The following is a 26,179-nucleotide window of genomic DNA, read 5'->3' on the forward strand; positions in this document are numbered from 1 at the left end:
GTCACTTCCTTAATGTATTAAATGAGAGTGAGGATGGAGCACTATCTTGGATGGATGTAACTCCAAATAAAATAACCCACTTTTATTGCCATGTTACTATATTTGTATTACACAGAAGCTATTAGTTTCTTCTAATGAAAGTCTCATAGAATACTGCATGCAATTATAAAGGTTTATCCAAAATACCCTCTTTACGGTAGACCTAAGCTCTGCTGTTGCAGACTGTTTGATTTAGTTTTAACCTAATTTGTCTAGTTTCAAAATGACCTTTATTTCTATTGGAGACAGTTAACTAAAAAATTCACTAGAGATTCTTGATTTTGTAGTATTTTCTACTGGGCCACCACAGACTGCATGCTAACAATGGGTTTCCCCATGGGTCTGCGTTTTTTTTTTCCTGGGTGTTTTCCCTGGAGCTCTTTATGTGGGTTATCTGTTGTTAGATCATTAATCAGAATCAGAAACATGGTCATTGCCAAGTACATATTCACATCTAAGGAATGTTATTGTGTCTGTGCACAAAAATAAACATACAGTGTGAGAGCAAAAACAGACAAGAACCAAAGTGCAAAAGCTGTGATCGGCATTGTGATCGTCATTGTGGTCTTCATAAAATCATTTGGGAATAGATTCACTTTCTGAGGAATCACATTATGGAATTCCCCTTAGATCTGAGGTCAAACCATGTTAAATTAGGGTTGTACTTAGAAAAATGTGAATGATGTTGTTCAAGCATGAATGGACAGTTTCTTTCTTTCTCCCCACCCATCCACCCCACACTCCCTGTCTTCCAAGAGCCAAGCCCAGTGTTAGACCCTCCTCAAGGAGCTCTACTGCACATGTGACTTTCATATCAGCAGCATATCTTAGCCAACCCCCTTCAGTGCAGCCTGACAAGGTCTCTTGGAAAAAGCATCTTGACAATGGGATTAATTAGCTCTGCTTTCAGGAGTCAAATTGAGCCTTTTAGAAAATCGAGGTGGTGTTTTTTGCAATTTCTGTTACTGATGGGAATAAGTGGGATCTAATTTATTGTGCACAAGTTATCTTCAGATTGTAAAGTGATGTTTGATTTCTAAAGGTACATGTCTTACAGACGTGTCATCAATCACAATTCCCGTGTAGTCACCATAAATGTTTCCATCCATTCATAACTCGCCCATGCATAGCCATCCCATTCATAAGTCATTATGCATTGTGCAACAACCTTGAACCTAATTACTATTGCAGGTTAAAGCTAGGCTAATGGAGGCTCCAGTGGGATGTTGTCACCTTTACAGGTTAATACCAGAGAGCTGCATTCTAATGAAAGTAGAAGGGCTATAACAATGCTGCTAGTCTTATGGGGATCCATCTCAGAAGATTACCCTCCCCCTTCCAAAAAAGTACAATAATTGAAAAGAAGGTGCTGTAGGACATTTTGCATCAAAGTTTTACAAAAGGCTTACACAATCAGTCTCCAGTCTAGTTCATCTGCTTCAGGTGTTGCACTATAAAGGGTTCCCTGCATTCTAAATGAACATTCTTTTATTACATTTTTCATCATGTGAAATATTGGATACACTGGAACAAATCGATGAAATGAAAACCATTTAAAACTTTAAGCATATGACAATTACACTTGGGAATGTATGCCATTATATTATTATTTTTTTATTGAATGTATTGACTTGCATTAATATCTTTTAAACTATTGATTTTTGATCGTTTTTTTGTTGTGTTATCAGCATGTGGTTGTTATACCTATGGTGGCAAGTAATCCATCTTCACCTACAGTACCAACATTGCTGTGTTTCACCAGTGCTAGGATAAGGGGCTTTGCCTGGTACTGCACCACCATTTCACCCTCCTCTGTAGATACTGCTGACCAGTGGATCACAACCAGAGGTCTGTTGATGAATATTCTATACTTAACTACTCCGTAAAGTACAGATGGTCTATCTGGACCAAAAACACATGCAGCAATTTCTACCTTGACTGATCTGTGCATAGAACTGCCCTTGGGTGTTTGCACACCACCCATTTAGTTAAACAGCCACTTAACCTTTGTCCTTTTCCTGCTTGTAACCTATGTGTACATAATTATCCCTTTTGGTTATACAACTGTGGCATATTTATTTTAGTATTCAGCAGGTGTGAAAGAAAGACCATGATACCAGCACAGAAAATCTAAGATAGTATTTACTGTGGAAATTCATGAAACACTGATAATGATCAGCCTGACTCTGGTTTAATACACTTTCCTGTTTTATCTTTGCATTTTGCAGAACTTACCTGAATCTGTGTCCTCACCATTTCCATCATAAAATAGAGAACACACCAGAAATAGATCAATAGAATGTATGCTTCCATTTCTCCTTCATAAAAGGATGAGGTTCTGAGAACGGAACAAACATGCAGGTCTATGGAACAGCCGGACCAGAGAGGTTAGATGGTGGGGAGGGTAGCAGTATAGAGAGGCTAGATGGTGGGGAGGGTAGCAGTATAGAGAGGCTAGATGGTGGGGAGGGTAGCAGTATAGAGAGGCTAAATGGTGGGGAGGGTAGCAGTATAGAGAGGCTAGATGGTGGGGAGGGTAGCAGTATAGAGAGGCTAGATGGTGGGGAGGGCAGCAGTATAGAGAGGCTAGATGGTGGGGAGGGTAGCAGTATAGAGAGGCTAAATGGTGGGGAGGGTAGCAGTATAGAGAGGCTAAATGGTGGGGAGGGCAGCAGTATAGAGAGGCTAGATGGTGGGGAGGGTAGCAGTATAGAGAGGCTAGATGGTGGGGAGGGTAGCATTATAGAGAGGCTAAATGGTGGGGAGGGTAGCAGTATAGAGAGGCTAAATGGTGGGGAGGGTAGCAGTATAGAGAGGCTAAATGGTGGGGAGGGTAGCAGTATAGAGAGGCTAGATGGTGGGGAGGGTAGCAGTATAGAGAGGCTAGATGGTGGGGAGGGCAGCAGTATAGAGAGGCTAGATGGTGGGGAGGGTAGCAGTATAGAGAGGCTAGATGGTGGGGAGGGCAGCAGTATAGAGAGGCTAGATGGTGGGGAGGGTAGCAGTATAGAGAGGCTAGATGGTGGGGAGGGTAGCAGTATAGAGAGGCTAGATGGTGGGGAGGGTAGCAGTATAGAGAGGCTAGATGGTGGGGAGGGCAGCAGTATAGAGAGGCTAGATGGTGGGGAGGGTAGCAGTATAGAGAGGCTAGATGGTGGGGAGGGCAGCAGTATAGAGAGGCTAGATGGTGGGGAGGGTAGCAGTATAGAGAGGCTAGATGGTGGGGAGGGTAGCAGTATAGAGAGGCTAGATGGTGGGGAGGGTAGCAGTATAGAGAGGCTAGATGGTGGGGAGGGTAGCAGTATAGAGGGTCACAGATTCCAGACTTGCCCGGGATCAGCAGATAGACCAGGATCATAGTCCAGAACAGTAATTGGGTTCCCTAGTCTTGGGCTCAGTCACACACTGACAGACACCCTCCTGGCTGAAATCCCTAAGTGTGGCCCACAAAGTGTGACCACTGGAGCAACACCCTGGGACAACATGATGGGGGCAGGTTGTGTTATTCATTAGACTCTGCATGTTGTGGCTGTTCAATGCTATTAGCTTCAAGCCGTGTGTTCCACCATCAACGCATGGTTAATGGTGCTGGCAGCTCCGTAACACTTTACCCTTAACAGTTGAGTGTCTATATCTGCAGTACATCTGGAAGATAATTAAGATCTATTGAATATCCTGTAAACCAATACCTTTTTACCCCATTTCATATGGCAAGTAACACTCCATTTAAAAGTATGCTTAGAACAAATATTGTGAGATTGTTACATTATTTTTTACTCATTCCTGTCACAGTTCTATTGAGTCATCCGCATGAAATAGGAAAATCACTAGCCTAACAATGATTGTTAAAGAGCAAAGAAAATGAACTATCACCAAAATAAAAGTTTAGCTGAGATGTTCTATGTTTTACTATTTTATAAAAAAAGGTGAAAAAAAGGAAAAGGAAACAAATGAAACAAATGATAATTTCTCTCGGTATGAATAATGTGCAATATAATGAAAGTGCAATAAACCCGCATTTTATAGAAGCAGTGTGACAAAAGTTGTCTTTCTTGTGAGGAGAGGCAATCTTTCCTTCTCCAAATCATTGTGATAATAATCTCTGTTGTGACCCATTGTTTATTTTCTCTTTGCTAGCTCTTTTGACTGACCTATTAGAAGTCAAACAGAATATGAACAAGGTTATATAACAAACAGTATCCTGAAGCTCAGTAGCTACGATGAAGAATCAATCCAGGGACACCATCTTGATGCTACTAGAGGAAACATAGGCATTTTATTTTTCAGTGATTCCTGACCCCTGGTGTATACATTGCTGTGTGTACATTGCTGCCCTACATCGGCCTCGGCTTCTCTGTGCCTCTATGGGTCACTTCCTGTGTCTGCTGTGGCTCTCTCACACGTTGTCTGTCAGCTCAGGGACTCGGCTGATTAATGGCCATGATGGGAGGGGCTTTATTCTTCCTCAGCTTTGAGAGATAGCAGGCAGCCACATATTGACAGTGGTGGTATGTTGGTGAGACAGTAATGCACATTAAATAGCAGAGCCCTACACCACAGTCATCCTGTACAGCATGGAGGTGTCAAAAGGCTATATGTCTATGAATAACAACTTGTGGGAGATGTCTACATAATGAGACTGCATGGAGGAAGGTTGAACAGTGCTCAATCATTATGTTCCTCTAAATCAGATTTGTAAAGCTAGAAGCCCAGGAGTAAGAACAGTATGGCATTGTTGAAGATAAGAGCAGCCTGTTTAATGTATTCACTGAATCAATCCTCCTGTAATGAAAGTATTGAACGCACACAATTTGGCGGTATATCAAATCTGAAAGGACAATGTTTATAACCTTTGCATCACTAGATAAAGTAGTTTTGAAATGGTTTTTAAACAGTCCCAATTCAAAATATGTCCTACTGTGATTCCTTTTCAGATGTTTTTACTCACGAATGTTCTATTAAGTTTAACTGTTTGTCTCTTTCTTAGGTTTTTGTCCACTCATCAGTGCATGATGATTTGTTATCTTTTTATCAGAGATGTGCTTGATTTGAAGCTACACTTAACCCACCAAACAGTTATTTATTTACATTATATGATGCCACTGATATAAAGATGATAATACAAAATATCCTATGAATTATCTGTCAAGTGATCTACTAACAATACAGCCAGGTCTGAGTGCTGCCAGAACTGGAGGGCAGCCAAGCCGTAACAAGGCAGAGCTCCTACATGAAAGGGCAAGACAGCTGGTCTTTCTTTAAGACCCTAACTCAGTGGGAGCATTCACACAAAATCCATCAGTTCGTACAAGACATTTCTTCTTCATTCAACCTGTGGTGTGACTCTGCTAAGGGGCTTGTCTGACACACATCGATCACACCTTGTGTCTAAAAGCTACCATGTTAGTGAACAATGGTCAAATACTGTTTGCTGCACAAATTAAGATGTCCTACTAGTATCTATTGTTGATTCATCTCAAATGTTTGCTTTGAACAAAATACCATAATATGCTGGCTCAGAGACTGCCTGATATACCTGTGCAAACTACCTGTGCTGCTGTAGTTCATATGAAGTATACCATTTGAGAACAGCTTTGAAATGTATTCATATTGTACTATAAAGCCATAAAAGCTTGTTTTCCTGTGTTGTTTTATTGAGGAGCACATGCCGTAGGGGCTTTTTGACACCTGTCTTCTTCTGATGACAAGCCCACCACAGATGCTAATAGTGCTGGCTTGCATTCACTGCCATTTTTGCCAGCCAGAGCACTTGACAGTGTTGACTGAACATAAAAATACTAGGCAGGAATTCATTCAACATGTAATGCAGTATTTTTTACTTGGGTTCTGGCCAACAACAAAATGGTTTGGAATTATGTAAATGTATGCCACGACTATCAGGTATATCGTAGGTATTGTAGATAATGCTTCCAGGTTTGAGAAGACATTTGTGGATGCAGGAAGTAGGCTACTTTAAAGCAAAAACCCCAACACCGAAGCTGTCACATGCATCTTTGATCATGTCCCAGTACAATTCCAAGGCAATGCCTGTCAGTGAGTTTCAGTCAGAAGGGATATAACTGTCAGAGTACAATGCTCTCTGGTGAAGACACAGAGGTTTTCTAAAATGCTTTGTCAGCCACACAAAGGAATGGACAACACATTTCTATTTTGTTTCAATATGCACTGTATTTAGTATTCTACCTCTTGCACTCCCCCTGTGTATCTGGGTATGACCAATACATGTTGGACAATCAATACTCCAATATTCAAGACCTAACTGAGAGAATGTTCTTATCCGGTTTCCAATCCTGATTGTAGCAATTACACTAATGGGCATAGACAGTCAAGGAAAATGGCATCCTACTTTTCATAACAATAGGTCCCCCTAACACCGAGTCCAAGAAGGTGAACGCATAAATAATGTTTCTCAAGCTAGAGAGGGGGAATAGTCAGGATACAGTAGAAAACAGTGGCAGGATTTTTTGTACAGCTAAAATGGGAGAATTTAAATGATCCTTTGCAATCAAAAGAGAAAGCCTACCTAAAGATCCAGTCCAAGATGACAAAGCTGCCGTGCTACTTGGTCCGGATACATTAAAAGCCAGTTTACTCCTCAAAAGCACAATGGCTGTACACAGTTTGAAAGCCTCTGTCTACAAGCTCAAGAAAGTACACCACAGACACACACAGCTTCCCATCTAACAGACAAATAAAAGATACCCTGGCAGTGATTAACTTGATTATCAGAGCCACATTGCTTGGTTGAAATATAGCTTAATTATTTGTAAATGCAATGTTCAGCATATGTGACATTTATGTCCTCACGCAAGACTGAGCGACTGCTGGAGGAGTGAAGGGGAATGGAGGGGCTAGTGATGAGCATGAAGAACAGACAGTAGGCAGAGTCACGTAGACAGAGAGGGCAACACAGCCCGAGGCTCCCGTCTGCTCACACAGACAAACTGAGGAGGCTCTCCACCATAAGAACATTTGGAGCATAAAGAGGTGATATGCCCACCACAAGGTGTAGCTTCTGATATTGAAATGGTGTACAGCATCTGGGGAAACATATCCCATGGTTTGAAATTGTTTCATCAGAGCTTGATTTTGTATTACAAGGAACAACATATTACCTGCAGTAGAATCCAACCACTCCCCACTGAAAATATGAAGCGCCATTTTTAGAAGACTACAAAGAAGATTGTGTCTAACATTGTTCAGCACAGGCTATCCCTATTAAGTTTACCAATTAACAAGTCTTGCTGATAGTGAGAGTTTGATCATATTTTTAAGTAAGAAACAGCATGGGTTTGATAATACAGTGGGAATACATGGGACAAGGCTAGCTCATTGTCAAGACAGGAGAGGTACATAATGGGTCGAGAGATTGCATCTCGTACCCATGGTTACTGTAGCAACCTTTGGCCCAATGGTCCCTTATCCATTTCCATTCTGAGATGCTTCAGATAGGTTTTTCTTTTGATATAATGAATATACTATCTACATTCTCAGTAGACCCTAAGTAGGGGTCTACCACCTGGAAATAACTACTGTCACAGTCCATATATGCAGACCACTGACCTGTAGAAGTGTGCAAACTGTGATGTCATATCAGATTCATCTGTAACTTGATGGACATACAGTTCAGATGGTTCCACATAATATGCCCATTACATTAAGAATAGCACAGGTCTAAAAATATGAATCACTGAAAGAACCCACAAAAAAATATTCCCTTCAACTACATACCTCCCTCTTATCTTGCTTTGGCTTTGATGATTTTGATATGTGAATGATCACAGAAGCTGAAGTGTGAATTATGCACATTATCGTGTCCCACTTTATTGGAGATATGGTGCAATATTGTACTGTCTGGCAGGCAGAGCGTTAAAGATAAGGATGTTGTTTGTAAGTCAGTCAAGTAAGTGATGGAATTGGCAGTGAAATTGTTAACTCTTCGCTCTTTCCTGTGTCCCTTGAACATCCTGAAGGTACACATATAAGTGTACATCCGTCTTGAGATGAAGTGTCATATGTACATGATATGCAGCTGGCATAATACATTGAGGAGGTTAAATTAATACACCCCAAGAGTGCCCTCGACAAAGCATTTCAGGTTTTGCCCTCAGTTAACATTGATTTGAATGTTTACCACAATTAACCACTAGAGGGCAATCCCTCTAAACATACTTTGCCAACAGAATCTTCAATCGACAGTACCTCCCATGGACCAGTGTCCTCTCTGTATTTGTAAAGACTGTTGTGAAAATTTATGGAAATTACTGTAAGAGTGTGACCCTACTTTTGCCCCAGTTGCTCAACAATGTTATGAGGTAAGCAAGTGTGTCTCAATAGTATGCATCTGTTATCAGACAAACAATCCATTCCTATCACGCCCAGCCATGTTGTCAATTTGAGCTCCAGTCTTTACTTTTGAATCAGTCTTTACTGATTCATTGACTAAATGATTGATTCCTTACACAATAAACAATATGACAGGATCTAGAACTGTGAACTGTAGCTTGCCACTATAACGTGGCAACATGTTTGACATTATGTGCGTAGTTATGACATTTACAACTATAGAAGTGAAGGTCAAACGGTTTATAACCAACTTGGAAGAATCATAACTGTAGTTCGCGGAGTTTCTAATGAGAAATCTTTCGTAAAGGTAAGGCCAATTTGCCCTACCTGTTGAGTATCTTTATGGTTGGCTTTCCGGTGTTGTCCCCAAAAGTGACTTTCTGCCAACTAATTGCCGTCCTAGTTCCAAGTATAGGTTTATTACACAAAGATTTTAGACAAACCAAATGCAAACATTGTGTTGCCTAATGACGTAGGCCTAAATCACGTTACAATCGGCAAACACTTATTTTGCCATAGTTGTGATGATTAGGTTACAAGAACCATTAACGTTTCACTAAGACATATATTTTCTACGGACTTAAAGTTATGTGTATTTGCATGCTGGCTGATCCAGATAAAAGCAGAGTGGACGTTGGCTATAAACTGACCAGGCAATCGAATCTGCGGTAGGGAATCAGTTTCAGTCAGATGTCACTTTTTGGCACGGGAATAGGACGGAAATCAATATGAGAAACATTGTAGTCACTTAATACCCATAAGCAGCACACGTTTTTTCAATTGAAGTTGTAATAGAAAACGTTGCTCAAATGAACGTAGCCTGCAATAAAGGGTTAAATGGTTTTCCACGCTCTGAGTGGTTGACGGGGGTTAGTTATTGTGGTGCAGAGGCTGGGGACGACGCTCTGCAGCGGACATAGCCCTAACCAACTTATTTTACTCATCCAATCAGCACCTAACATAAACAATGGCGGAGCAAAGGAAGTATACCGAATTGGAATTTGACAGCACATTAAAACTGAACGAGTGAAAAGCTTGCGTGGATTGCCCATGGACGGGCAACAGAGATACGAGATGGAAAACCCGAATGAAAACCCAAGCAAGGCGACGGAATATCTAAAGGAGCTCAATAAAATTATCGAGACTCAACAGGAGTTACTGGAAAAACAAAAGAATCGAATTGAAGAGCTTGAACTACAAGTCACTGATCTTTGCAAAGAAAATGCATTTCTGAAGGACCAGCATCAGCGGCACTTGGTCACCTGCAGACTCCAACAGTGCAATAGTCTTTCGACGTTAGGAGCCATAAAGGAGAATGTAATACAAGAAAAGTAAGTTTACAGAATTCATATCTGCAGGTTTATTTATTCTTTTAACGAGCTACATTTATGTCACAACGATCAAAGGGTTAACTATAATAATCTGACAATCATAGTACTATCGCCTCTCAGGAAAAGTGAACATGTTTATGTTGATATGGGACACTACGTGCGTAGGCTAATGCACTACGTAGCCATGTAATTTTGTACTTTTGTTATATGTGTTACTGCATAGAATTTATTTTCTATGCGAACACAGAATTTCGAGTTTTGTAGGCTCAATGGATGTCTTCCCGTCAGTTTAATACCAAATGTGTATTTGGATACCCCGCGTAATGAGTGGTCCTTACGCGCGCCAGCACCGTTTCACAAAGCATGCGCCAATAATACTCCCTTAGCCTATAGGATGAGGCATCATACACTGTAGATGTTAAAAGCTTACTGGATGAGATTTAAACTCCAATGTAATAAACCAAACAAGTTTATACACACAGCCAATTTACAATCTTTGTACATTGAAGGTAACTAGGAAATTATTGTCAATATATTCTAATAGAGTTTATGGACGATATTTTGAGTAAAGGTTACAGTACATTCCGTGCTCAGATTGTATTCCATAGGTTACGTTTGCAATTATTTGGATAGTGTTGTTAATACTGTATGATATTCTCTACCAGCATTAAAATATAATACAGATGAAAATGTACCCGATCAAAAATCACCCCACCCCCCACGAGCAGGTTGGGTATACGGTAGAATAGATGGACGTAGTCCATGACAATCGGGACCTATTTCTCTATAGCCTACACGTATAAGTCAAGTGAATCCTCTATGGATTTATATAAAGCTGTATATATAGCCTAATACTACATTGATTGTCTCGTTTAATCTTTGGGCTATTTATTAGATTGAATGTCGTTAATCATGCGTAATAACACCTGGTATGCCGTTTATCCTGTGTGTCAGTCTGAGCGGATTTATTGCAAAGATAAGTATCACATCCAGTACATTTATGGAATGGAACATAAGACTTTACAAGGGTAACTAAATACATGTCACCCCATTATTATCTGTTAACTGTATCAAAGCAAGCCAGAGGATAAGTGGACATTACCACACATAGTGTTAATGTAGCCTGATACAATTTGGCAGTCAATGCATAACTACTTAATTGTAAAAAATTTGATTGACCTAGAATTTATGAATAACTGGGACAATACACACATATCCAAAGCCAAATAGTTTTCATATTATTGGACTCAATAAAATACAGCAAATCATAGGCTACATAAGTTAGAACATTTCAGTCAAACTGGAACTGTCTTGTCACGCAATTGAGTGTGTCAGTAAACATGTTTTTAAGAACAAATAGGTAAGTTCTTTACATTTAGTCATTTAGCAGATGCTCTTATCCAGAGCGACTTACAGTAAGTACAGGGACATTCCCCCGAGGCAAGTAGGGTGAAGTGCCTTGCCCAAGGACACAACGTCAGTTGGCATGACCGGGAATCGAACTGGCAACCTTCGGATTACTAGCCCGATTCCCTCACCGCTCAGCCACCTGACTCTTTGAAACCATTATTTCAGTTGGTAATTAAGGTCCTTGTAACAGCCACATGCTGTGAGATACGTTGCTTGGTTAGGAAGATACTGTCTGTACAGATCTTTATTCTAAAATTGAAAGGAACAGAAATGTGCTTTACAGTCCTGCTTATAGTTTAGTGTGTAATACAGTAAAGCCATTTCGATCAGTGACCTATTGTGTGTTCACTTATGTCTTTGAAGTGGACAATTTATCTGTGCAGATAAGGTTCTGTATAAAGCAGTAGCTTGTAGTTAGCAGATTTTCCCAGGATGTCCTATTTAAGACTCAACCCACTTTACCACAAGCCTAGATTTACTACAATAAAGTGTATGCATTTTCAGTTGTAAGTCTCAAGAGACATGCACATACACACATACACACATGCTCACACATACACACCAACATACTTTGGTGTAGTCTGTCTATGTGTGCTGAGACGGAGTCCTGCCCCTTGTGTTCTGTCAACTTTTTGCCACGTCAGCCATTCTCTTTGTGCTGACCACAGTCAGTAGGCAGTCCTGGCCTTGACTAGGCCGGACTGGCCAATGAGGAAGCTGTTCACATGGACTCCCCTGCATACAAAAATCTCAACAGAACGTACTGCTGCTCTCACTTTAGGACGGACCCCATATGATTATGTCACACTGACATGATTTCAGATTCATTCATAAAAAATATGTACAATTACATGTATTCATTTAGCAAGAGCTTTAATCTGAAGTGACGTACAAATAGTGCATGTAATAAGTGCATGTAATAATCAAGGCCTACTGTAGATGTGCAGTTCAAACAGTATTATATGGCCAAGGCATTGTCTGTATTTTTCAAGAAACAGTGCTTAGCATTATCTCAACTATTCTAATTGTACAATTCCACAGATAAGACAGTACAACACAAAATAGTAAGAAAATCAATTACAATATAATCATCATATCTCAAGCATAAAATTAATCAGTAATCTGTAATCAGAATCGTTTATACAAAGCCTCATACTGACAATTGTTACGACAAATGAATGTAAAAATATAGTTTTAACAACAGCATTCAACAGTACGGCCTGTTTGTGTTTCAACTGCTTCCTGGCTTGTTTTCTAAGTTGTTACTTGCCACCTAATGAAATTATTCTACACTTTATCCACTCTACACATACTGTGTACGTACATGTGTGCATGCACACAGACACACACACTGACACACAATGCAATACATATTACTCTCAACAAGGTCAAGCAGTATTAATCTTTGTTGTGACACGTGTATCCCTAATCATTACAAGTGGAACCAGAGCTATCCAGTTAATAATATTCAGTACGTTTTAACAATAAATGTCCAACATGGCTGACATGGTTAGGACCTGTGACCTTACAACTTCTCTGTTCATTGATTTATGCAAGCTTGACATACAGAGGAGCAGATCCCTTTGATTACATGGTTGCATGGCTGTGTGACTGCGTTGCCCAATGTATATCACACAGCTAGACATTTCCCCCTTGATCAGTTCTTTGGATCTGGTCATGAGTTAGAAGCCCCTTACAATCTTGCATGTGTCTGAGCTGTCTCTTACAGAAATAAGCCCCACCCAGTGTACAAACACAAAAATGATCCCTAATTAGACCTGGAGCACTCTGCTTAAGGAAATAACCCAATCATTGTTAATACATCTACTGTATGGCATTTTTGTGTTTAGGTTCAGTGATCTACCAGCAGTTCCACTACAGAAATTCTGATCATTTTCTGTTGGTTAAAGCCCTGGATAATTAACTGTGTGAATAAGAATGCACAGTAGCCTTGGGCAAGTTTGAAATATGCACTGCTTGGGATGCATTTAAGGCAAAAGCCATTTCACATGCTGGAGAATCCTGTAGTTTATGAAACCCCAGGGTAGTTTTGTCAGGCTGCCATTTGAATACAGAAGAAGATGAGAAGAGAAAACAAACTTTCAAAAGAAGAGAAACAGCCCTTTTCTTATGAAATATTGATTGCCTTCGTGGCACATTAATATTCTCTCATGTTATAGAATCTTAATGTCAATACATGTAGATGCAGTTGAAAATGTTCTGGTAGTGGTCTGAACTTGTTATTCTGATGCCGCAATTTTTATTTGAGATAGATGGGAGGACAAGATAAATAGGAAAATAATTTATGACTTTGAAAAGGAAGGTAAATTGTATGTCAGCAGGTAAAATTAAGATGGATACAGAAATAAAGCAGTGAGTGGGTTAACAAGTATATTCAGTTTATCATTGCTTAGACATAACCTTTGACAAACTCATCTTGCCAGTTGCACATTATGCAGATTATTTATTGCCCTTTCTTCATTCAACTCAGTGTACACTGTAAGCTCAACAGGGCTCTTTTTGATAATTTTCTTTCTTTGTTTCTCTCAAATAACATGCCCTGCTGTACAATTCTGAATGTTTACCTCATTGTAAAGTACAAGTGGTGCATTAACATCAGAGATGGCAATAGTGGAAGATGAATATACTGAAGGTTAATGAAGAATCAACCAGCATCATGGGGATATCGTGCATTCCCTGTGTGGAGTATAGGCAGTAGTTTACGTTGAGTCCGAATCGCAGAGGGGATTTGCTCCCACCATTTGTGAGAGGGTGATATTATTTTCCCTGGAATCTTATCAGTTGTGTAAATGGAGGCCATCTATCATTCAGCAATGGCTGAGGCCACCACTTTACCTCTGACTCCCAGCTATCTGCTCCTCTGGCCTCCTGGTACATATTGACATGTAGCTTTCCTTAATAGCATTGCCAATTGAGATGGTTTTTTTTCTCAATTTAATTACCAGATTACATCTGTTATTTATTATTGTACCAATCATGTTTTCAGTCTGGGAGGTTGACTGGAACCACGGAGAGATGGAGTTGCCAAATCCAGTCTGTAATTTAGCATTATTGTAAGAAAGGTTTGTCTATGCCATCTGATGCCATTGGTGACCATGTTTGCTATAATCTCTTAAACACACTGCTGATAGATGTTCAGCTAATTGGGGCATCAATGCTTCTTTTGATATGATATTATTTGAATCTTTATATTTGTACAGACCTGACAGATTGTCTATTTGAAGTACAAGAAAAATGCCATGATGACTGATATATAAAAGTTAGATGCTTGTATATGACATATTTTATAACTATCCAGAGATTCATGTGGAGTTACAGGAAACACAGCTGCAAGTCTTACATTGTGTTCTGTGATTAAATGTATTACATTAGGAGAATGATGTTACAACTGTCGGGCTGACAGTTGTAACATCATTCTCATCATCATTCTCCTAACCTGTATGACTGTTAAGTCTGTTGTCTGTTGTTCATGAAGATATTGTCAATACAGTCAACAGATTGATTTGTAAGCTGTTGTGAGTGGTTTTGTTAACCATATCTGACTTGCATTCCTTGTAACAAAATAAATTCAGACATTGTTGAGTTTACACATAAAACATATACTCTAAATTGGTTCGACAGATGTCAGTTGACTGTTCCTGAAAGTTTAATTATAAATCTTGTTGCTTGTTTTTTATTGTTGCTTGTTTTTTTCTACAGGTACACTTGCACTTATAGCGGTTCATGTTGTTTAATTGTAACTTGTTTAACTACATGCTCTTATGGTTCTTCCCTTTGGCACTTACTTTGGTTGTTCACAATTTGTGCTTCATGTTTTGGCTACTCGCAATGTTTTTGTGGCTATCTTGTTGTTATTATTATCAGTGACCTATGCACTTTGTAAAGCTCTCTCTTGGAAGTCGCTTTGGATAAAACCATCTGCTAAATGAATAAATGTAAATCTGTCCATTTAGAGTTTTCATCTGGATGTGTGATTCGATTGCATCACCCAAGAACTCTTATCTTCTAAGGCCACATGCTACATCTTCAAGCGTAATAGAATCTGAATACATATCATAGTTTTATTTTTTTGAAATGGAAAAATTTGCCTCCATGGCCTTTGCTATCTTGTAAAATAAAATTTTACCTGCCTATAACGTGTTATTGAAGTTGTAAACACTTGGTTAATGTCATTGGGGACCTTTAATGGGCTTCATGAGAGTACTGTAACATATATAGCTTGAGTCACCAATACTCTTGAATTGAATTCAGGAGGGCTGTGTGGGAGAACAGACTAGAGATTTTATTTAAGCATACATTGATGTTGTGATTCATAAACATTGCAGTGTGACAGAAAATATGTTTTATGTTTTACTATAGAGCACTCAGACAGCCTCAGCCTTTCATTCACTCTGCCATTTGCTAATGTTAGACTATATTGTCAAAGCGCTGGTTAGCATGGTCGTAAAAAAAGGAAAAGCTGCTCTACAGCTTTAAAGTTGTATTTCAAAGATGACCACGGCTTTGGCATTAAATTGGAATTCTGTGGGCTTTGATCCAAGCCATTGATTGTTATCAGGCAGTAAAATAAATAATGAATCTCATTTAACTTTCAAAGCAAAATAAATGAATCAATTGACCTGTGTGTAGCTGTGAAATGACACTGTATTGTGTGTTTTAACAATAGTAGCATGCCCTTGGTGTGACACTGTGTGCCCTTCGAGAAGCTAGACACTGGGCATCCCTATCAATGTCTGAGTTCATTTAGCATCAGACCTGTTGCTAGTTCGACAGGTAAGCCTGTTACCCGTTCTGCGTTGGAGGCCTCTCACATCTGCCCACAATGCCATAGTAAGCACTGCTTCTCTTGGCTCTAGCAGCCTGTCTGACAGATGAGAGGCTGTCCCTACATCCTCCACCAGGTGATAATTGAGCCAGAGATAAACACTGCTGCTCAGCTGTACTCTGTTCAGATCGCCTGGTTCCCCCACCTTGACTCTCCATGTGGGAGATTTCATATTGACTCTCAGAGGATCAGCAAGTCAGACATTCTGTTCCGATTAAGCCCTTCGTTACTTTGCAGGTCTGTGTTAAATTGATTTTCACTTTTTCAATCATGTACTGCTTTTATGTTAGACTGCCGTTTACAGTGACCATCCATCATATTGCTCGGTGTTAAATCATTTAAATGAGTCATTTTGGAAGTTGTCTGTCTGTGTGTGTGTCAGTCAGTTTGTCTTTCCGAAGACCAATCGTGACTCGTTCCTAAGCAGCAGCAATGCAGCATTTGACCATTAGGCTAATGCTATAAGAACAACCTTCTCTGCAACCTAATTAGGGAGTGAACTTGACCCTGCTCTGTCCCCCTCCAGCAGCCATGCATGCCGTTGAGGCTGCTGCTGGGATCAGGGCTCACACCTCTACTCTCGCACACTCCTCACAGATAACAGACCGCGGAGGTAGTCAGACAACACATACGTTCTAAATCGATCCTGGAAAAAATCAACTTGATCCAGTTTTGTACCATAGTGTGTTATAGTGGATAATGCATACTGGGTACTTGGTGGATGGTGCATAGTTTCTAAAAATCTCCAGTGACATGTCAGATAGGAAGTGTCTGTGGAATAGTTGCTTTCATCTCCAAGAAAAACATAAACGCATGAAGTATTCAATGTGTATTTTGCCGAGAAACATCTGCAGCTCTTAGTACACCTATTTATTCTCCCCCAAAGTAATATCTGACGCCAGCTGCACCCCTCTTCCTGCGAGTCTTCTAAACCCAGATTCTGAAGTGGGATCTTTTCAGGATCAGGAGGATTTAAATGTGTTTTCATTATGATGAATGTCATGTCTGTGCTGTGACATGAATATAGAAGAAGCAGCTCCTTGTGGTTATCTTTGAAGAAGGAAGCCCATTGGCTCATTCAAAAGGTGTCACATCAGTGCAAATGGTGACTCATGTTCCCCCTCATGTGATCCCAGTCCGGCTGTTTCTCTCCCAATTAAAACTGAGTGTATGAAAAGCCTCAGTTAATGCTTTTATCTGTAATAGGTGCACTCAGCGTTTTAATGATCTCCACTGACATGGATAACAGACATGATGATAGACTACAGCAGGTCGTTTTGCTTCTTTCAACAAGTTCTTATAGTGCAATTGTCACATGCTCTGGGCCTTCTACACCTTCATCACCTGGTGTCAGCAGCAGGCCCCAGCTAGGGCTTCAGCTGGGGCCAAGACCTGCAGTGGACCAAAGCCCATGGGAAAGAGATTGTCCTGATCCCCTAACATCTGCCTAATTAGCCTTGCAGCACCAGTAGGAATCTATCCTGAGCAGTCTTCTCCTCTCAGCATTTAAACCACCGCTGTTTACATCTTTGTTATTAGCAGATTATTAATAGTGAAAATTTGATTTTCTGTAGCTGGTGTAGTATGATGTATAGGAGAGGTTTTTACTTTTATCCAGTCCTCTGCAGGGCAGTGTTGTCCTAACTGATCTTCTGTTGTAGGGATCAGCAGAGACCTCGCATTATTGTTTCAATACTTGGGATGCAGTATGAATTGCAATACTGTATGCATTGCTTCTCATAAAATATTGCTATTCAATATCGATTTCTTGTTATTTTTGCTTGATGGTATTGTTTACCGCTACCAATACTGCCACAGGGCATTACAAAATATTAGGGCTCTGCCTGTGTGAGTAATCTATGACTATGAGCTTCGCTGACTACTCAAATGGTACAGTATGGTACAGTATATGCTACTTGCTAGTTATTCTAGTTAAACAGAATGTGTGTAGTATATGTGTTGTATATCTCCCTATTTCTAATCAAAAAACAATTAACTGATTAACCTTGTCAGTTCGCCACTTCTATTGTGCAGTAACCTGTTATTCATGTGGGGAGTGTAGCTAGCAAGCAAAACGTGTGTGCCTGTTGCCCAGTTCATTTCTTGTGAAATCCGTTCTGTATAGCTACCTTGTTTGTTGCTGTGTTTTCAACAAGCGCTAGTGCAAGTACAGTGTCTGTGGCCAAACACTAGAATGTGAACACTAGTGCAGTGCCCTTTGGTGGCAAGTGCATTTACATAAAATGAATTGTTATCTGGTTACAGGTGTGCATTTATTATTTATGAGTATTTACAATGGCTTCGAACCAATCACAATCAAGGACCGTAACTATCCAATTTATAATTACATGTATTTGTCACAAACTGCTCATCCAAAAAACTTAACACGCGTCACTGCACATTCATGGGTTCTGAACAACACACCTGGCAAATTTCAACTTCATACAATGCCCGATTCTCGAGACACACACACACATACACACACAGATTCCTGACTGTATAGTTAGATAATGAGTCAATGATTCTCATTAAAATTTCCATCAGTCCTTTTCTTAAAAAAGGTAAAAACAAGAAAGCCACTTCTAAAATGGACATTATACCTTTGACTTCTATTTTAGTTCGATGCAGAGAATTCTACCTGCAATGACTGCTGACTTGCTGAGCACTTTTTATTTAATCCTTGACTGAGTATGTTCTTTACTTTAGAATACATGCTTTTCATCCAGCTTCCCCAACATAGGCCAGGAATGCTCCTTGAACGTGGAACACCTCTACACAGGAAGTGAGACTCAACGGAACACTGTGCACAAAAAGCCACCAGCTCAGTGTTAAACCTTGTCTGTGGACTAATGCTGTTGAAGAGAGCTATGACAGATACAAGAAGCTTAAGACGGCAGATCATTAGTGACAGCATTGTCTCATAGGAGGTTCACAGAGAATCCATCAAAAGCGTCAGGGGTGCAAGGCCTCGTGTCCTGGAACTACTGGCATGGCAAGGACAGGGATTCTCTGGATGTTTCCTCCTATCCCAGCCAGGAAATGAAAGAACACAAAGCTATTTCCCATGATCTTCTGTAATAACATCAGGATTGATAGGCGCGCTTAGTCATGTCCAATCCACCCCACCCCCCACCCTCCACCCTCCCTTGGGGTTGAGGTTCTGTCACAGATGTGAGTATGGGTATTGTTGTGTGCGTGTTCCTCATTGGCCCTAATCCGCAGGTTCCCACAAAGCAGTCAGGCTGCCTGCTTTGGCTGGCCTGAACTGTGATGAACTTCTAAGTACACTCCTCCACTCTCGATTTAGGCGCTTGTTTCCAGAGGGAGGAGATTATGTCAGTTCTTCCTGCTTTGCTATCTTACGTAATGCTGTGTTGTGTGGCTGGAGCAGAAATAACAGTTTGCTTTTTATTACTCCAATTTTTTTTACCCTTGATTTGGACATTGTGGAATTAATTACGTTTTTATTGCAGTTAATGTTGACTAATCATTTATGTTTCTGATGGTGGACAAAACAGAAATATGTCTTTGGGATGTGGACTTGATTTGCTTTTTCTCCTCATCTAATTCTGAGTGAGCACAGCAAGACTACACTATTCCAATCTGTCAGGACCCATCGGGATAAACAGCTGCTGAGGGAATGATCTTTGGGATCTCTCCTCCCCTCCCCTCTCTTCTCTTCTCCTCTTCTCTTCTCTCCTCTCCTCTCCTCTCGTCTCGTCTCCTCCCCTCCCCTCCCCTCCCCTCCCCTCCTGACCATGGGCTGTGTGAATTTGTGTGGCACATACACTGAGCTGGCTGCCCCCTGCCTGTGATTGATAATGCACCTCATTATTTGTGCCATTTCATCTGAGGCTTCCTGGAAAAGCCTCAAGCTGTGACTGTCTGTCTGCTTGGAATACCTGCTAATGACTGCCCCATCCCCCAGACACACACCCGACCAGAGCACACGCGCAACCTTGGCTGAGAGGGAGGGCACAAATGTTCTTAAGCTCGCACATGCTTACACACAAGTGGTTTATATGTGTAGGCACACACACATAGATACATAAGATCAAATGCATAATCAACTAGATGTGCTCCTTTTTAAAACCATTTTGACATGCTTCCAACAGCACACCCACATACACTAACTGACATTCAAGAATGATCAAGTATGAGTTAAACCCATGTACTGTTATTCCAGAGTGCATCACCTGCCCTGACACTGTAAAGGGGTATTCAGTAGAGGGCAGGAAATGGTAAAGGAAGTGAGGTCACAGCTGCAGCTTGCCTCTGGAAAAGGACTGAATGACAGGAACAGAGAGGGGACAGAGATAAGGCAACAGGAAGAGCCTGGGATGGTGAGATGGGAAGAAAGGAGAATATATTTTCATGGACTGATTTTCTGTAAAGAGAGCTGATATTCATACATTATTAAAGAGGTTGCTGAGTTCTTCTAACAAGGCTAGCTCTCTCAGCAGCACTCTGAAATTAAGCACATAATGCCTGCAAAATAAACTGAACATAATGCCTGCAAATCAGGTCTTTGTCATTGGATAACGCAAAAATTACAGTTCTACCATCATCATCTTTAACCTACCAACCTTATTTATATTATAATATCATGCGGTCAGACTTTATTGACCGTTCTCAACGTTATGATCAGGGTTCTAAATTAACTTTTTTGATCACCAGCCAATTTGGCTGGTAACTTTCTAAAGTTACCAGCCAATCAGAATTTCCACTAGCCAAATTTTTTCCGGTGAAAATAAGAACAATTATGAGTTTCACTGAATGCATTTGATCATTTTATTAACATTGTTGGCATGAAAAACACAGAAAATGAAGTAAAATGAAGCACAGAAGTATGATGCAAGGGTATGTGAAATCACCAACACGTGACTAAGTAAGGACACGATTTATTGTAAATGGCTAAAACGTCCATTCGCGTCATGATGAGATTGACTCCTGCCCATGCATTTACAGTAACGTTTTGTCCTAAGCAGGCATTTATTAAACTGACCTAATATACTCTTTATTAAGAACAGTGTATTTACATTACACTAGACTGTGACAGTAAGCAACATAATTTTTCTTATGCGTAGACTACATGCGGCAATCCTTACAAAACATGACAACATTTTCATTGTCAAACACAAGCCATTCCCGACCCGTCAGCCATTCGGCATTACATTTTCTTTTGTTCGTTTCTCTAGTGCTATCAATATCCTCATGCTGCCTCGTTCTTCTTCTCGCCCCCAGAAGTTTGTCCTAACCACCGCTGCATTAAGTTAACTTTTTACTTTACTTTTCTACTCTAGCTAGCTCTTATTACCTCCTATGATCCGCTATGCTTCGTTTGACTTCTTCCTTGTGTTTTCTGGTGACGCTCAGTTCGTTTCCACGGATTCTCGCGCCGGTTTCACTTCAACTGCGCGCAGCCAATGGGCGTATAAAACGTTATCACGTAGCATTACGGCACAGTGTTCATGGGAAATTTAGGAAGTACTGCCAGGGGGATAAATGACCGAGAACCATGCCGAGAACAGAGCCTTATGTATCTAATGCCTCATGTATCACCGGCCAAACTGGCTAGTGCGTTTTTATTAACACCCGCCAAAATGAATTTTAACCCGCATTTGGCGGGTTGGCGGGTGTTAATTTAGAACCCTGGTTATGAATCAAATCAAATCAAATCAAATTTATTTGTATAGCCCTTTTTACACGCAAGCATGTCACAGAGGGCTTCACATATGCCCATAGAACTGCCCCTCAACCAACCTAAACCCTCAAGGAAAAACTCCCAAAAAACTTTATGATGCTCATATTGATAATACAAACAATATCCTCTCTAACTCTAACCACACAGGCAAAGCGTATCTTGCTTTGGTCTCAAAACATCACATTTTAATCATTTTAAAATTTACTCATCAGTTAATGAAGGTCAGCACTGAACTTGGGTAGACAGAAACTGTGTAAATGATTAAATGCTTGTTTATCAAACTTTCTCACTGATGGAGATGGCTGCCAAAATGCTTCTAATGGCCACAGGATCTATCAGCACTGGGCTTTGTAAGGAAATACAGTGGTACAGGTCGGTCCAAGCTCTGCAAATTAATTAACAGACTGAAAATATCTTTTTGGAAAATGTTCATGAACAAAAAAACCTTTTAAGGCTCTAGCATCTCTTTCAATGTATTCAGTGGTGTTTCTACAGTATGTGGGCTAGCGTCTTTCAAATATACAAATGAAATACCAGGTAATTAATACTGTAGACAAGACGCTTCCAGACGCATACGGACTGGTTATTGACTATGTTTCAGTTTCAGATGGAATTGATGTATATTTTTGTAAGCTTGTGCTTGGATGCATGTATATTATCCGTAGAGATATTTCATCTTCTGTATTGTAGCTGTGCTTCTAATTTGATCTGCCATGTTAGCCCAGTCATAATGGTCAATGCCAGTAGGGAAACTCATCTTACCATGTGTTTAATGACCACTCTTCATTCCTCACGCTGGCTCTCTAATGAGGCGCCTGGATTTAATACTGTCAAATTATCCATGTGCTTCATACCGTAAATCCAGATTTTTCTCTCAAAATATTTGTACATTTTACATTAAGAGCTTATGCATATACAGAACATGGACATGAAGACATAGACAATCAAGACTCATTAGAAAATATAGTATTACTATTTATTATTCAAGAGTTGTTTGCTATTTTTATAATGTTGGTATTGCTAACGATTTTCTCTCTTTTGTCTTTGTAGCCAGTGCCATTACTTTACATTACATTGACAGAGATATTGATTTTTACTCATCATCTTCTTAAATCATGACCGATTTCTGCACCCACCAGTCTATTTCAGGTAGAAATTACTTCCCTGTGGTCAGAAATGTAATAAGTAAAACTATCTGTGCAGATCTAAGCACATATTAAACTATTTCCTAAGGGTATCAAGGCATTAGTGTTCATACTCAAATCCTGGCCTTGGTGGCTTTGCTGTGGAAAATACACTGGGGGATTTTATTACACTACGCTAAATTAAAATATTACAGACATTAAGGCCAAGTAATTGAGAGACTTTGTGCTATGAATTTGATGAGTTTCTCCTACCTGCCCAGTCTAATGCTTACCTCCTGGATCTCAGGGTCTGTGTCAAATACTCAACATTTTAGAACATGAACAGAATGCTTCTTTAATGTATTGCTTCCAGGTTATAGCCTCATTAATATAGAGCCAATGGCAACTATTCATTAGTTGTCTGTGATTTTTTAATGATTTATGATATTTGCCAGGCTCACGTCTGCCCATTGTACAAGTGTAGTACAATATACTCAAGCTGCTGAGAGACATTCAAAAAGAAAGACAGCCTTGAGGTGACGCTCTTGAAATAGGACAGTACAGTATCTTTGCATATGTCATAGAGCATTGTCTCCATGTAATGGCTTCTAACTATGTTAATAGGATTATTTGAAAGGAATACATGATGTCATGTCAGGCAGAATATATCTATCGAAGAGAGCCCTTGTTTGGACTTAAACAATGGTGTTCTAAGTTCTAATTGAATCACTTGTGTGAAATGTAGTTTAAATAAAACCTGCGTCATTTTCAGGGATTGCAGAATGGGTTGGAATTCAGATGTTAAACTGGACTTAGCCTTCATGTCCTGTAAATCAAATGCTTTAAGACCAAATAAACATCCACATTCCCATTTCGTATTATCCATAGTACTATTAAGTTTTTCAAATGCTTCCACTCTAAGATGAGTTTGAGCCAGAGTCAAGCATGCAGATAATCCCTGTGCTCAGAGGATGGCTGTGACAAATACCACCCTCAGAGATCGCATTTTAAGCTAAGAGTCATTCTGGCTTCAGGATGAAGTAGTGCTTAAACTGCTGATGCGTTGACTGGGTTTTTCAAAGCTCTGTGTAACATGCTGAGGACGTACCCGCTATAATCAATGGAAATCCAATTGACATTAGATGAAAGCTCTGGTGTCTTTGTGTCTCCCTATGTGACAGTTAAGTCCTGCCATCATTGCATGGTCACACACATCCAGCTTTAGGAGAGAGAAGCCCTCGATGGACTCTCACGCCTTATTGTCACATCAGCTCCCTAACAAGATTGACAGAATACCTCCTTTTGTTATTTACCATTTCCAGCTCTCCTCAATGGTTTGTGTAGTGACTGTTTCATAAAAATACTGCTTTGTTTCATTAATATAGTGTGTTACAAATTTCTGGCAGGTGAAATAGCCATGGGGTTGTTGATTGCGGAGCATAGACCACCAGAGTTTTTGTTCAGTCCCCTGTGTGACAGACACTAAAGTCTGTATTTTGCTAGTTCAGGTTTACCCCATGGGTTCAGCTGGAGGCCAGCCACCTTCCCTGCCTCCCCTGTAACTCCATGGCCCTCCCCAGCTCTCCCCTGGATACTCTGTCTGAACACACACCTACTGGCGTGGAGCCAATACCGCTGTTTTAAAGTCTAGTCATAGGACTTGCCATTATCTGCAGTAATATCTTACATAACAGGGGGCGGAGGGGTCATTTGAATTCCACTTGGCAGACCGTAGATCCCAGAGACTTTGCATAACACTGAAAATACTTTATTTACATCATTCACTACTGCGTGTGCTGTTTTCTCTCCTCCAAATTGCTGTCAATTTTGTCAGTAGTTAATTTTAGGGTGGTTGGAATTACTAGGGGAGAAGTCATCAGTTAACATCAATATTTGATGTTATTGACATGTGTGCATTCATTAGACCCACGGCAAGGGTTATATTGCTTAACCTTCCCTCAGAAATTGAGTTTTCCCTCAAACACTTATCCTGACAGGAAGACTTTGTGATGTTGTACAGTTGACTTTTGAAACACACAAAAGGGAGGAAAGAATTCCTCTCGTGTATTATAAAAGTCTAAATCCAACCCTGAGACAACACAACAGTGTTCTTTCATAACAGCAGAGCAGTGATGTAGAATGCCCTTGAGAATGTGTTGTGTATTTGGTCAAGTCTGACTGCGTGCCCGCTCAGTGTGATGGTGCCCTAGGATGCTGCGAATGCTGTCCTACTCTCACTGCAAATGTAATTGTGCTCTTTGGCTGTGATGTATAGCCTGGCAGGCAAAAAGGTTAATTTCATTACCCTGCTGGATTAAACAATCATTGTTTAATTGGTAGAGGGAAAATAACTGCACAAAACGTGACTGTGTGTGACCTGTAATGAGCACATTAGTCTTTTCTTGCTGGTGTCCTAGGATGACTTTTATTGAATTGTGAGAGGTGGACTGAAATGTGAGAATAATACACCTTTTTATTATATTTTCTCAATTACTTTCTTATATTGAGCTACATGACATGTTTTTAATGACATACATTTACTTCAGAGTGACATAATTCTGTAAATTCATGGAGCAGACAGAATACAAGCATCTTGTAGGGTGTCAAACTATACTTTGCCAAAATGGTTTGTTATGACACAGATCCAATTGAGGTTGATGCCATTAGTACTATATTACACCTGATTTCAAGATGATGATTTAAAAATGGCACAGTACTGAACAGTACAGTCCACTTCTAGACAGTGCCAATATTTATCTTCACAAGTGTATTGTGCGGGTGATAGCTTGTGATAAAATTTGGTCTTCATGATACCATTGTAACCCATAGGTCTCATCCGATCATGTAATGAAAACCTCTCATATCATTTAATTGGTTTTGCTCTGACAATTTCGGAATGTTGTCTCACAAGTAAAAAGTCCACTTCTTCTCTGGTGTAAGAAACATTTTCTTACTTCTTGCTCCTAGTCTCAGCTGACCTGTAGGTTTTGATCAAAACATAGCACAACATTGAGAATTAATATTTATTTTTCATACCAAGCTGAAAATGTTTGGTCAGAAATAACGATATACTGTATAAGCACCACCCCACTATTTAATATCTACTTTAAACTGCAGTAGATGTAAAACAATTTAGACTAGAAAGAGATACTCGTAGTATTAGGAGGAGCTACTGAAAGGAGTATACGGAAGAGACCACATTAACTGTTCCCAACGTAGTTTACTTGTAATTTGTTTAATTTGTGTATACAAATGTTATTTTTCTTTCAATTAAAATACTTTGTTCAATCTTTTATGCTCTTCACATTACTCATGCATTTACGTATTTCTATAAAGTATTTATACAGCATAACTCCAA

The 26,179-nt window shown here is 40.0% G+C and overlaps 1 protein-coding gene across 3 annotated transcripts in view; it reads left to right on the top strand.

Moving 5' to 3' along the window:
- Nucleotides 1-9,265: 9,265 nt before the first annotated feature.
- iqsec1b (IQ motif and Sec7 domain ArfGEF 1b) overlaps nt 9,266-26,179 on the top strand; it is a 100,333-nt gene continuing 83,419 nt past the window's right edge. For 2 of the 3 annotated variants that reach the window (XM_062464348.1, XM_062464357.1), the window contains exon 1: nt 9,267-9,737. In XM_062464348.1, coding sequence (XP_062320332.1) covers nt 9,457-9,737 — 281 coding nt within the window. In that variant the 5' untranslated portion in view covers nt 9,267-9,456. Of the gene's footprint in view, nt 9,738-26,179 lie in introns of all 3 variants that reach the window. The other variant, XM_062464385.1, reaches the window with a different exon arrangement.

This window comes from Osmerus eperlanus, chromosome 1 (assembly GCF_963692335.1).
Source record: "Osmerus eperlanus chromosome 1, fOsmEpe2.1, whole genome shotgun sequence".
Classification (NCBI taxonomy): Eukaryota; Metazoa; Chordata; class Actinopteri; order Osmeriformes; family Osmeridae; genus Osmerus; species Osmerus eperlanus.